This window comes from Neomonachus schauinslandi, chromosome 8 (assembly GCF_002201575.2).
Source record: "Neomonachus schauinslandi chromosome 8, ASM220157v2, whole genome shotgun sequence".
NCBI classification, from domain to species: domain Eukaryota; kingdom Metazoa; phylum Chordata; class Mammalia; order Carnivora; family Phocidae; genus Neomonachus; species Neomonachus schauinslandi.
The window spans coordinates 75,512,092-75,526,186 of record NC_058410.1 but is presented as its reverse complement, the minus strand read 5'-3'; the positions used below and the strand labels follow the sequence as shown (position 1 = coordinate 75,526,186).

Below are 14,095 nucleotides of genomic sequence, written 5' to 3'. Positions count from 1 at the left end.
GTTATTATCCCTTCAACAAAGTTAACATAATCCACATGAAAAGATAAACTATCAAACACAAAAGTTCTTTTTAATCTCTAAAAGTACTCAGACTGTACTTCAAAATACCTGCTTGATATAAACCCCACTCCGGGAGAACAGATCCACCAACTCTGGATGATGTTTGCTATTCTGGCTTCCATGACCCAGGGTGAAATTCGTATTATCTCCCCAAGTGTAGACATCTGTAGGATCTAAAATGTAAATTAATTTTTATACTTTTATATTTTAAAACAAATATCAGTTGAATTCAATTATATATATACTAATCAGTTTACCTCAAACACAGACTCTTTACAGGAACTAATTTAACCAGCATATTTAGAAAGATGATATCAACATTATCTTTTACATTATGAAACTATTAACATATTATCTAATTCTAGGAACAGAAACCAGAAAATCCAAATCAGCACAGGGCTATCTCAATGTTAGGAATCTAACACTTGTTTCTTGTTTCGTTAGCAGCTAGTTTAACTGCCAAATGAGTAAAATACCACCTGCCGTATCCACTTAGTTTCCATGAAAACAATATAGTTATTTAAATACAGAATGTTACTAAGAGATACATAATATATATAGTAATATTATTTATATATTATATACATACATATAAGGGTTCTAGATGAAACAAATGTGATATTAGTTACTGTTCCTACAGAAACATTAACTTCAACAGTTTGCTCCTGATAGACGCAAAAATCACACTCGTGATCAGGGTAATAACTATTTTAAAGTGGGATAAAACTTAATCACAGCTAAGTTATGATCTAAGTCTTCATTTTTATTTTGGAAGGCATATAAATTCCCTGAATGGAATTATAACTATAACTTGCAATACAGTATCCAAAGTAGACATAAAAATGAAAAATGTGTCCTTACTTAGCTTGCTCACTACTTAAATGCAAATTATAGAGCGGCCCCATTTAAAACTCTTCTCCTTTTCTACCAATTTCCATTTTCCAAGTTCAAAGGCAAACAAATTAGAGAAATAAGTAAAATCAGAAGGATGTGAGGGTAGAAGAATCACTTCCTTTCCCCCTCTACCTCAAGTATTGATGTTAATTTCTGGACACACATTAATTACTTTACAGTAGTTACAGTTCTGTCTTCCCACTTAGGGTGTGTTTTTACTCTTACATAGTATAGATTGAAATTGAAAATGCAAAATAAACCAGTGTTCTGAATAAAAACCCAAAATTATCAGGTAACACACACCAAGGTAAAAGTTCTTTGCAGATATCCACACACAAATCAATTTTCTCAGGTATTTTAATAAGAACAAAGTTTCATTAAAATTTTCTAAGCTGTACTTTAATGGAATATATTTATGGAATTTTCTTACCAGTAGTTTTGAATACTACATGAGTTGGTCTATCCTTCATTACAAGATCCAAAGCTGACAAGCCTTCTTTGTCTTGAATATACAGACTAACACCATGCTAAAAAAAAAAAAAAAAAAAATACGAAAAGTCTTTAAGTTACCTCCTATGCCCACATTTTTTTCCACACACACAAGAGAATTAAGAAAAATCAAATATCTAATTCTTAAAATAAGAACCAGAAAACCTGAGGAAATAAAATAAGTAACATTTAAAATCAAAATGAACTAGATGTGAAAATTTTCTACGATAAGGCAAGTCTGGCTGCCTAGAAGGACCTAGCTCTGGGTCTGTCTGTGCCTGTGCATGCACTACACTTTACGTATTTAAAAAGCCATGCTCCATGTCTAGTTCAGTTAAGGGCTATAAGAACTTCAAGGTAATGGCACAGCAGTACTTATATTAGAATTTAGTATTTATAAATATAATGTGATCACGTAGGGCCCATCTCTTCTTGCCTTGAACTTTGTTATATCCAGTATTTACATTAAAGACAATTATAGTTCTTTATTTCTATTTGTGTGATATAAGTTTTCATCTTTGTACTTAAATTTTTTATAGCACTGTTGAGTTATGGCTTCTTATAAATCATATATAAATAATAGTATCCTTAAAAAACCTGAGAATGTGTATGTGTTTTAGGGATGAATTTAAAGTAATCTTTCTATCTTCACAGTTCAAAATCAAACATGAAACAGAATATTTTCTGTCCCACTTATTTAAGGCAGTTAGACACCCTATCCCTATCACCATACTTTTCTATCTTTTAAAATATAATGGAAGGGGGGGCAGGAGGGACAGAGAGCAATATTCAATTCATATTGTTATTACTTAACTACAGTTTTTAAATATAAAACGTTCTCCTTTTCAAGAATAACTTTTGGTACCTCACACCAGTCAGAATGGCTAAAATTAACAAGTCAGGAAACAACAGATGTTGGCGGGATGCGGAGAAAGGGGAACCCTCCTACACTGTTGGTGGGATTGCAAGCTGGTGCAGCCACTCTGGAAAACAGTATGGAGGTTCCTCAAAAAGTTGAAAATAGAGCTACCCTATGATCCAGCAATTGCACTACTGGGTATTTACCCCAAAGATACAAATGTAGTGATCCAAAGGGGTACATGCACCCCAATGTTTATAGCAGGAGTGTCCACTATAGCCAAACTATGGAAAGAGCCAAGATGTCCATCGACAGATGAATGGATAAAGAAGATGTGGTATAATATATACGATGGAATATTATGCAGCCATCAAAAAAAAGTGAAATCTTGCCATTTGCAACGGGTGGATGGAACTAGAGGGTATTATGCTAAGTGAAATAAGTCAATCAGAGAAAGAAATGTATCATATGATCTCACTAATATGAGGAATTCTTAATCTCAGGAGACAAACTGAGGGTTGCTGGAGTGGTGGGGGGGGTGGGAGGGATGGGGTGGCTGGGTGACAGTGAGGAGGGTATGTGCTATGGTGAGCACTGTGAATTGTGTAAGACTGATGAATCACAGACCTGTACCTCTGAAACAAATAATACATTATATGCTTTAAAAAAAAAAAAATGAAGATAGTAGGAAGGGAAAAATGAAGGAGGGAAATTGGATGGGGAGACGAACCATGAGAGACTACGGACTCTAAGAAACAAACTGAGGGTTCTAGAGGGGAGGGCGGTGGGGGGATGGGTTAGCCTGGTGATGGTATTAAAGAGGGCATGTTCTGCATGGAGCACTGGGTGTTATATGCAAACAATGAATCATGGAACACTACATCAAAAACTAATGATGTAATGTATGGTGATTAACATAACATAATAAAATTAAATTAAAAAAAGAATAACTTCTTGTATTTGCTGATAGTTTAATATGACATTCAATAATTAGACTTACCTCTATTTTAATCTGTGCAAGTCATCACTGCCTGTCTGTACACAGTTCACTTGGGTAGTTACAGGCAGAGAACTATGAAGTTATTAAACTCTGTGACATGTTGGAATCCTCTGTTTTAGGTTACTTAGGAAAGAAGACTCTCCTCTTACCTTGTAACAATGGATTCCTAACAAACTAAAACCAATTCTAAGTTCATTATGTTCCAGATGGTTATAATACTTGATTTCACAAGAATTGTCAATGAGCAAAAAATACTCAAACGAGCTAACCAGTAAAAAAAAAAAAAAGTGATCTAAGATTTTGATAAATTTAAAATCATATGTTACCTAATACTTTAAAAAAATTAGATATAATAAATCCATGTGAGAAGCCAGGAGTTTAACCTTTTAAGAGAAATGAAGGCAGATTCCAGGACAAAGTGCTCCAAGCTATGAAGGTGACAAATGGGATCCCAGAAACCGAGATCCCTAGAGAGTTTATTTTGCCAGTTTTATAAATTTTTTATAATTTTTTTATTTTGTATAAATTATAAATTTTCCTAAACTTTACCAACTGGACCCTATTAAGTAAGACCACATACATTTGCATCATCCTAAGTAGCCCCAACTGCGTAAGACTATGTTTGGCCATTAGAGCTCCCTAGATATGGTAGACTCTGACATTTTCTAATATACTCATCTTAAAGTCTAAGGTTGCAGGACCAGTGTGTAGTCTATCCTATTTATTTAAAGATCAACTCTTTACATATCCCCAAAATAGTAAAGTCATTACCTTGTTAAATAGCATCTAAGTATTACCAGGCTTATAAACCTGAGCATTTCATGAGAATGCTCCACAACAAGGAGCAGATGCACTTTAGACACAGCTATTCCACTACAAACCACTAATAACACTACTGGATAGGTCTGTCTGCAAATACAGAGAACTGTTTTTGTTTGCTTTGACTATCTTCCTCCAAAGCAAAGCGTAAGATAAAGACTGGCATGCAGGTAATTTCCTTGGGAAGAGATCCTAGAAAGTGAGGACCAGAAGAGTAAATAAAAGGAGGAAAAACCAATACAAGGATGTAGGCCATTGCTAAGGCTTGTGCACGATCCTGCCAGGAAATTCTGGGAACCTTATACAATATATCACAGAGTAATTCTCCAGTTGAGGAATAAAAGGGGTAAAGGTTTACCCCCCAGTTCCCATTCTTCATTAGCAAAGAGTTGCTCTAAAAGGCATTTAACTCTCCTGTACTTTTGGCTGGTCATGCATGAATGCCAAGCTTTGGGACATAAAATAAGAGACAAGCAGTAGATGCTAGAAACAAGCTGCAGATTTATACCTATACAAAGCTGCTGGAAGCCTGTACACAACTGGCTAGAATAAGGGATGAGGCCAAAATTATATGAAGCGGTTCAAGAGAAGTATCTGATACACTAATTTTTCCAAACTGGTTATGAGCTAAATTGAATGAGTTTAATATGGCTCTCTCACTATTGCTGCCCGTATACTGCCAAAAAAGTCAGAATCAAAAGACTATCTTGATTCTCAGAGTCCATAGTCTCTTGTGGTTCGTCAAACTGAGGGTTCTAGAGGGGAGGGCGGTGGGGGGATGGGTTAGCCCGGTGATGGGTATTAAAGAGGGCACGTACTGAATGGAGCACTGGGTGTTATATGCAAACAATGAATCATGAACACTACATCAAAAACTAATGATGTAATGTATGGTGATTAACATCATAAAAAAATTTTTAAAAAAAGACTATCTTGAGACTATAATTTCCAGTGGGGTAAGACGGGATGTATTCTACTCTCCTTCTTTCAAGCCTATTCTTCAAAGCTTTGATAATACTGTTGGATACACTGGCTAGATGCCCTCATAACTAGAGAAAACAAAAAAATAAGCATTCTCTTATATTCAAATGACATGGTTTTAACATTATAAACTAGGAATAGTTTTTTTTTTTTTTTTAAAGATTTTATTTATTTATTTGAGAGAGAGAATGAGAGACAGAGAGCACGAGAGGGGAGAGGGTCAGAGGGAGAAGCAGACCCCCCGCTGAGCAGGGAGCCCGATGTGGGACTCGATCCCGGGGCTCCAGGATCATGACCTGAGCCAAAGGCAGTCGCTTAACCAACTGAGCCACCCAGGCGCCCTAGGAATAGTTTTAATAAACTGGTCCGGCTATCTAATTATCCTGGGGCAGGGAGGTGGGAGATACTTCAGATCAGTTCTACTTAGTTTATAACTCTTCTATTTTAGTTTGAGGAGATTTATCTTATTTATGATTTGACAATTAATTGTATTACTCTTATTCATGACTCGTTCTATTCTGTGAGGTATCTGATATCCCTCTAATAAAATAGCTTTTGCTTAGGGAACCTTAGTTAGCTTCTGTTTCTATGAAATAAGAAGTCTAATACACCAACATTTATTGTCCTATTTGTTTATTTAATTATTTGGTTGCAGTCTATCTCCTTCTACTAAAATAAAAACTCAAACAAAAAAAAAGGATTCTGTCTGTCGTGTCCATTACATATCCCTAGGACCTAGATTAGTGCTTGGCACACATCAGGCACTCAAAAAAAAAAAAAAATTGTTCCAAATACTTTACAAATAGTTTAGCATTTAATCCATACAATCTTATGATTAAGTTAGTTCTATTTATAAATGAAGAAAATTAAAGCAAGTTTTTCCAGAATAGTAAGTAAACCACCAGTATGAAAAAACAACGGCATAGCAATAACAAACAGCAGGACGCTACAAGCATAAACAGTCTTTGCCAGCCACTCATCTTGTCATGGAACCAAGGAGCCAAAGAAGATATGCATAAGATAGGCTGTCTCTCCTCCAGCTTTTGGTAGACAAGTAGTTTCTGCTGAGGTTTTGTGTTTTTGTTTTTTTGTTTTTTGTTTTTTTTATCTTTGGCAATCAGGAACTGACAGTGCGGGTGTATATTTATTGTACAATTTGTTTTGGCAATTAAAAAGTCTTATAGCTATAAAGTTGTTATCAAATGCAATTTATTTAAAATGTGTATTTGTGGGGCGCCTGGGTGGCTCAGTCGTTAAGCGTCTGCCTTCAGCTCGGGTCAGGATCCCTGGGTCCTGGGATCAAGCCCCGCATCAGGCTCCCCACTCTGTGGGAAGCCTGCTTCCCCCTCTCCCAGTCCCCCTGCTTGTGTTCCCTCTCTCGCTGTGTCTCTCTCTGTCAAATAAATAAGTAAAATCTTAAAAAAAAAAATAAAATGTGTATTTGTGTATGGTCTCTCTCTGCCAACCATAATACCTTAAGGGCTATAGTTGTCATAATACCTTATATGCTACAGTTGTCCAGAAGTGGAACTGACATGCACACTCCAATCACTGCAGCTCTTCCAATTAAATGATGTTGAAAGGTCAAAAGAAAAAAGGATATACCATGTTGAGACATGAATACTAAATGGATAGGAAAAGGTTTTTGTGGGAAAATTTTATCAGTGCAATGCATCCACTGTTAGATATCTATCATTGATCAATAGGGCTCCGATGATAATAAAAGACAGTCAAGCCAAGCGCAAGGTGGCTGAAGGCATAAATTTCCTGGCTTCTCTTATCCAAGGAGGAAAGAATGAGGATTTCTAAAGAGAAATGAAACCCCAAAGGGAGGGAAGGTCCAAAATTCAGACCAGATCCTATTTCAAACTGAAGCCCCAAATCCTGACACCTGAATGTCAACTCCTATGACAACAGAAAATCCAAGGATGCTCTCCAGCTTTATAGGACTGGAGTCATCCAAATTTCTAGCAGAAACTGGAAAAAAGCTGAGGTTTTAGATGTGGGAAAGGGTAAGAGTAGAGCTGATAAGATGCTTTAACTCTTACCAACCTAACTTTCTGTATAAAATAGATTACAGTAAAGAATTAAACCATCTAAATCAAATGTTTTAGATGTAAGAGGAATTAACAGTACTATTAGTAAACTTTTTTAAACTCAAAAATAGATGAAGACACTGAAGATAAGCTCCCTAATGTGACCATAAGTTCCTTGAGGACAGGAAGTGTTTTGTTCTTTTCTGTGTCCTCTACAAACATGATAAAATGCCTGTACAAAAAAAAAAAAGAATTCAATTTAAAACTCATGACTTCTGATTCTGAGTTTTTAATGTGCATTCATTAGTGAAATGACATTGGGGTATATCTCAAAAAACACTTCATTATTTGACTATACAGTACAACAAACCTAGATTGAATCTACTTGATGGGAAATTTCAAATAAATTAAACTGATTCTAATTACTATTTTTATAACTATAAACACTTTATCCTAGCCAAACAAGAAATAAGCATACTATCCAAAACAGTCCTTAAATGTTGTATTTCAATAACTAGTGCCCTTTTAAAGTAGCTAATAAAAGTTAAAGAAAAGTAAACCATTTTTCTTAAGAATACTAAAAGATAGGTTATACGGATTAAATGATAAAATGTGTGGGATTTACTTCAAAATAGTGTGAGATAAACAAAGGCAGTGGGGATATATATAACACATAATTAGCCAACAGTCCATTATGTATTGTAAACTTTGGTATATGTTTAAAATTCTACATCATAACAAGTCTAAATTAAAATATATATGGATTTGAATTCTAAAGACGAGTCAGTTACTATAGTAAAAGATATCAAACAACTGATAAGAACAAACTCAAATCTTTGGAAAATAAATGGGGTGTCTGAAAAAGACTAAGAAAAGCATATGCCAGAACAAATAGTTTTAAATAAACAAATGACACTTACCTTCAATAGAGACCAAACACAATCAATATGTCCATAAAAAATGCTTCTGTGCAAAGCTGTCCATCCTGATTCCTTGTCTTTCACCAGTAGATCCACTCCTTTCTCAATAAGCCAATCTAACACTCCTTTCTTTCCACAGGAGGAAACAAGGTGGAGGGCATTTCTGCCAAAAGCATCTTTGATAGTTGCAGCATTGTAACAATAACTGGAGAGAAAGGCCTTAATCTGGTTTTCATTCCCCTTTGTTACCACAGAAAGGACATCCAAAGCATGCTTCAGGGATCGACACTTTGATGTGCAGTCAGGGATGGAAGAATTCATCCTAATTGTTTTTATACTGCTTAGTTTAGTTCTTCGGAGTAGTCAGTTAAGATTAATTTTTAAAAATGAAAAAGCCAGGACAAAAGGTGCTATTCAGAAAGATTTATAGAGAATAAATGACCTGTTTAGGATTATAATTTAAATCTTCAATGGCAAGAGTATAAAACTATATATCTTTGTACAATTTATTTTGGCACATAAATCAAAAAATTATAAATAGTTCTATAAAGTTTATATCAAATGCAAGTTCTCTATTAAAAAAAAAAACAAAAAACTTTCCACAGTTTATAAATTATTCCTGGAGTCAAGCACCAAGGGGGAGTGAGGAGGGGAACTCCCCCTCCACACTGTCTGATCCTTTTAAATATCCATAATTGCAAGGGTGACCTATAAAAAAAAAGGGAAAGAAAGAGAAAGTAAAAAATACAAAATCTACCTCTTGTTCTCCTCAAGTACTTTACAACTACCTCTATATTTAAGTGCCCCTAAAAATAAATAAAGTTCTCCTAATTCCTATTTCAAAAAGATAAATAAAAGTATGTCAACTTTTCACCTTCACATCCACAGTATCCTAGAACTATACTAATCATCTTCACCTCCTTTTTTCCATTCTGCTTAAAGTTAACCTCTGTATCTGTACTCTGGAGTCCACCTCTTTCTTTCCAAAAGCTTCATTCCTTCTCTCTTGTATTTTTACACTCTACTAGCTATGTCCCCACAAGATATAATAAGCACACTTAAGTCTACCATCTTTATAGCAATCCCATCTCAAACCTTTACCCCCTAAAATCATTTCATCACCACCACCACAAAAACCAACCCTCTCATCATTCAGTTTTTACTAAGAGCCAGGCACTGTGGTAATGTTCTCTGTGCCTGGAAAGTCCTTCACCATAGGACCATAGGAGGAGATGATAATTAAATACCAGGTATCAAAACAACTAGGTATCAACCTGAAAAAAAAAAAATAGTAACTTTACTTACTTTATACCTTACACCAATATAAATTCCAGATGGGTCAATGACAAACATAAAAATAATACCATAAAAGCACTAGAAGAGAGCATGGGAGACTCTTTTTTATAATTTCAAAGTACAAAAGGCCTCTCTAAGTATGATGTGAAATTCAAGAGCTGTAAAATATTAATAAATTTAATCAGTTTAAAATCTACATTAAAAAAATTTTAAGACAAAAAAGGAGAAAAAGCTTCCTTAACATATAGTCTCTACAAATAAGAGACCAAGAGAATAAAACTCAAAGAATTTGGTATTTCTCAAAAAAAAAAAAGGAAATTTAAACAGATTTTTAAAAAGAGACACACCTCACTCAAAAGAAATGTAAATTAAAATTATAATGAGATACCATGCAACAACATGAATGGAGCTAGAGAATATAATGCTGAAGCCAGTCACAGAAAGACGAATACCGTATGATTTCACTCATGTGTGGAATTTAAGAAAAAAACAAATGAGCAAAGGGAAAAAAGAGAGAGACAAATCAAGAAACAGACTCCTAATTATAGAGAACAAACAGAGGGGAGGTGGCAGAGGGGATGGGTTAAATAAGTGATGGGGATTAAGGAGTGCACTTGTCTGTGATGAGCAAAGGGTGATTCATGGAATTGTTGAATCACTACATTGTACACGTGAAACTTAAATAAAACTGTATGTTAACTAACTGGAATTAAAATAAAAACTTTAAAAAAACTATAATGAGATACCATTTTTTTATCTATCAAAATAGCAGAGATCAAAAAGGTTGACGTTACTATGTATTGACAAGATTGTAAGAAAATACATACTCTACTCCATTGCTGGTAAGCATATAAACTCATACAATCTCTTTGGAGAGCAATTTAGTATAGTTGTGAAAATGTAAAATACACCTTTTTTTCTGACCCAAGCAATTTTACTTCTAGGGATTTATCTTGGAAAACCATATCCAGTGTGAAATGGCATAAGTACAAGAATATCCACTGAGTCATTGTTTTAAATAGTAAAGCGTGGAAAAAACTAAATAGTTAGAAGTAATTATGTCCATGCAACAGAATATTATTCATGTATCAAAAAGAATGAAGCAGCTATATATTTTCTGATATGAAATAATCTGCAAGATACATTGGACAATGTCCTTTAAAATGAGATGTATATATAATACCATTTATGGAAAAATTGTATATGTATTTACACATTTGTGCTTGAATATGCATGAAAGATGTCTAAAAGAATACATAAGAAAATGGTTAAGAGTGGTTCCTCTGGAGAAGAGCACCAATAAGTGGAGACAGAAATGGAAGGCATACTTACTTATATTTTACTACAAACCACTTTTGAATGCTTCACCATGAGCATGAATACCTATTCAAAAATAAATATCTAAAAAATATAAATAAATGCTAATATATTGATTAGAGAGTCTGTCGGAAAATACAGAAAACTCAGCCACCATATAAGAGCCTCTAACTTCCTTTTTTCCAATATGCTACCCTGTCTGCTTTGCCCTGTTCAGATCTGGAGAAATGAAATACAATTTGTCAACTATTTGATAAACTACTATTCTTCAGGTTTTTTACTTCCTGTTAGAGAACTAACCACCTATATATTAGAAATTTTATATCTAGAGTGGTCTAGATGGACTATTTCTCCATCATCTTTTTATTTATCATCTCCTAATTATTTTTCTTTCAATATTTTTGTACTCTGGATTTTATTCTATTTTATTTTAGTCCTCTGGATTTTAAATAACTAGTCAATCCATTTCATAATGGTTAGATTTTAAAGCTTTTATAATAGAAATTCTATGTAAATTCTCTTCTCCAAGGTATTGATCATAAATACTTTATAGAACAAACAATCCTAAAACCACAAAAGACCCCAAATAGCCAAAGCAATCTTGAGAAAGTAGAACAAAGGTGGAAGCATCACACCCCCTGATTTCAAACTACATTACAAAACTGTAGTAAATAAAACAGTATGATACTGGCATACAAAGAAACACCTAGATCAATGTAACAGAATAGAGAGCCCAGAAATAAACCCATGCATATATGATTTATAACAAAGGAACCAAGAATATACAATGGCAAGGGGACAATCTCTTCAATAAATGGTGTTGGGAAAATTGGACAGCCACATGCAAAACCATGAAACTGGACCCTTATCTTAAACCATACCCCAAAATTAACCCAAATGGTTTAAAGACTTAAATGGAAGACCTGAAACCATAAAACTCCTAGAAGAAAACACAGGCAGTAAGCTCCCTGATATAGGTCTTGGAGATGATTTTTTTAATCTGACAACAACATCAAAAGCAACAAAAGCAAAAATAAACAAGTAGTACCACATCAAATTAAAAAGCTTCTGGACAGCAAAGGAAACCATCAACAAAATGAAAAAGCAACCTACAGAATGGGAGAAAAATTTTTGCAAATCATACATCTAATAAAGGGCTAACCTATATAAAACATCCAAAGAATTCATACAATTCAAGAGCAAAAAAATAAACCATCTGATTAAAAAAAATGGGCCAAAGATCTACATAGATTTTCCAAAGAAGACATACAGATGCCCAACAGGTACATAAAAAATGTTCAACATCACTAATCATCAGGGAAATGTAAATCAAAACCACAATGATATATCACCTTTCTCCTTTAGAATGGCTATTATCAAAAAAATAAGAAATAATTACTGTTGGCAAGGATGTGGAGAAAAAGGAACCCCTATACATTACTGGTGGGAATGTAAATTGATATAACCACTATGGAAAGTAGTATGGAGGTTCCCCCAAAAATTAAAAATAGAACTACCATATGATCCACCAAGTCCACTTCCAGGTATTTATCCAAATAAAACAAAACACTAACTCAAAAAGATATATGCACCCCCATGTTCACAGCAGCATTATTTATAACAGCCAAGTTATGGAAACAACCTAAGTGTCCATCAATGGATACATGGATAAAAAAGTTATATATACATATATTATACATACACACACACACACAATGGAATATTATTCAGCCATTAAAAAGGATGAACTCTTGCCATTTGCAACAACATGGATGAACCTCAAGGGCATTATGCCAAGTGAAGTGAGTCAGAGGAAAGCCAACAGCATATGACTCTCTTATATCAGATTGGGGGTGGGAGGGAAGAAATGGATGAACTGGTTTGTCTGTTTTAAATAAATTGAATAAATTTTAAAAAATAAAACTTAAATTCCCTAAAATACTTCTTTCATTTCTAGTTTTAAATATATACTTTGAATGACAAAGAAAAAGTTATGAGGCGGCTACTTAGAGGGACATATATGCGTTCACTATATATGTGTAGGGGAAACTTCTGTGCACCATAGATAGATATGAAACATTGCAAATCTGCACTTTCAACTCCCATTTCAAACCACACTGAGTCAGAAGTCCTAAATCTAACTAGTTCTTCACTATTCTGACTTCCCCACCTAGAGGTGACAGCACAGAATTAGAGGATTCCCAATCCTTTCTAGCTCCAGTTGTATCTACTAGTCTGTATGTTTTATAATTTGATATAACCCTTATAACATTCATCCCCACCTTAAACTGTTGATTGGTATAAAAAACAAAGTGTTTCTTAGTTAGCTGACATAAAGAAAAAGGTATCAAAGCCTCAAGTAATTTAAAATGTGAAAACTGGAAAACAAGATACATGGCAAAATAGTCAACTGTAGTTAATTTCATTCTTTTGAGGCTCTAAAATTTTTCCACCTTTGTATTTTCAGTGTATTCATAATACCTGAAAAGAACTACTTACTGGCAAATAACTCAAACACTACATGAAAGAATTAAGGTATAACCAAAGAAAATTCCCTAATTGTTACTATACATGAACAATTAAAATGGAAAAAAGGGGTAATATGAATGTAAAAATGGTAGCATACTATAATATATGAGAAACATACAGAATACTATGAACATAAATATGGAAGTGACTAAGAGCTGGTGTTTCTTAGAGTCTTACATATTTGGATTCAAATATAGCAGTGCCGGCTGTTACTAGTTACATAACTTTAAAAATTACATAATCTCTCTTTTCTTCATCTGAAAACGGATACAATGTCACCAACTTCACAGGGTTACTGTAATGATAAATGAAATTGCTTAGCCTGGTACCTGGCACAAAATAGGCATTCAACAAACAGTAGCTTTTATTACTATTATTTCTTCAGTAACAAAAGGGTAACAAATTTAATCTCAAAATTCATGTTTGAGTTTCATTGTCTCTGCTACCTGGTTTCCATGCATATTTCTCCAATTAAACCATACATACTAAGGTTACCAAAATGACCTCCAAACCTACAAATACTTTTAGATACTTCCAGTTCTTACTTAACTTCCCTGCTTTTAGTCATTAACACCGCATTCTCCTACGGTATCTATGAAGGGATACTGAAAGCATAGGGAACTACTGAAGCATTTAAGCATGGGCTCTCTCTGACCCCTTCTTCCAAAGCCATTATCTCTTCCCCTTACCTTCAAATTTTGGGGTTCTCTCAATGTTCCATCTTCAGTCTTCTCTTCCTCTCCACTTCATATTCTCCCTGGATAATTTCAATCTCTTTCTAGCTTTTAACTGTAACCTACATGCTCATAATCCCCAAATACGTCTTCTACCCTCACATCTTTCCTAAATTCCAGGCCCATATTTCCAATTACCAGTGTAAATGTTATTTATGCAT

The 14,095-nt window shown here is 34.2% G+C and overlaps 1 protein-coding gene across 2 annotated transcripts in view; it reads right to left on the bottom strand.

The window, feature by feature from the left end:
- The window catches only part of IBTK (inhibitor of Bruton tyrosine kinase), a 100,871-nt gene extending 92,215 nt beyond the window's left edge, over positions 1-8,656 (bottom strand). For both annotated transcript variants that reach the window (XM_021693417.2, XM_044917695.1), the window contains exons 1-3: positions 8,059-8,656; positions 1,385-1,481; positions 109-233 (exon numbers count right to left, since the gene is read on the bottom strand). In XM_021693417.2, the coding sequence (XP_021549092.1) occupies positions 109-233; positions 1,385-1,481; positions 8,059-8,379 (543 nt within the window). In that variant the 5' untranslated portion in view covers positions 8,380-8,656. The remainder of the gene's footprint in view (positions 1-108; positions 234-1,384; positions 1,482-8,058) is intronic.
- Between the last annotated feature and the right edge of the window lie 5,439 nt (positions 8,657-14,095).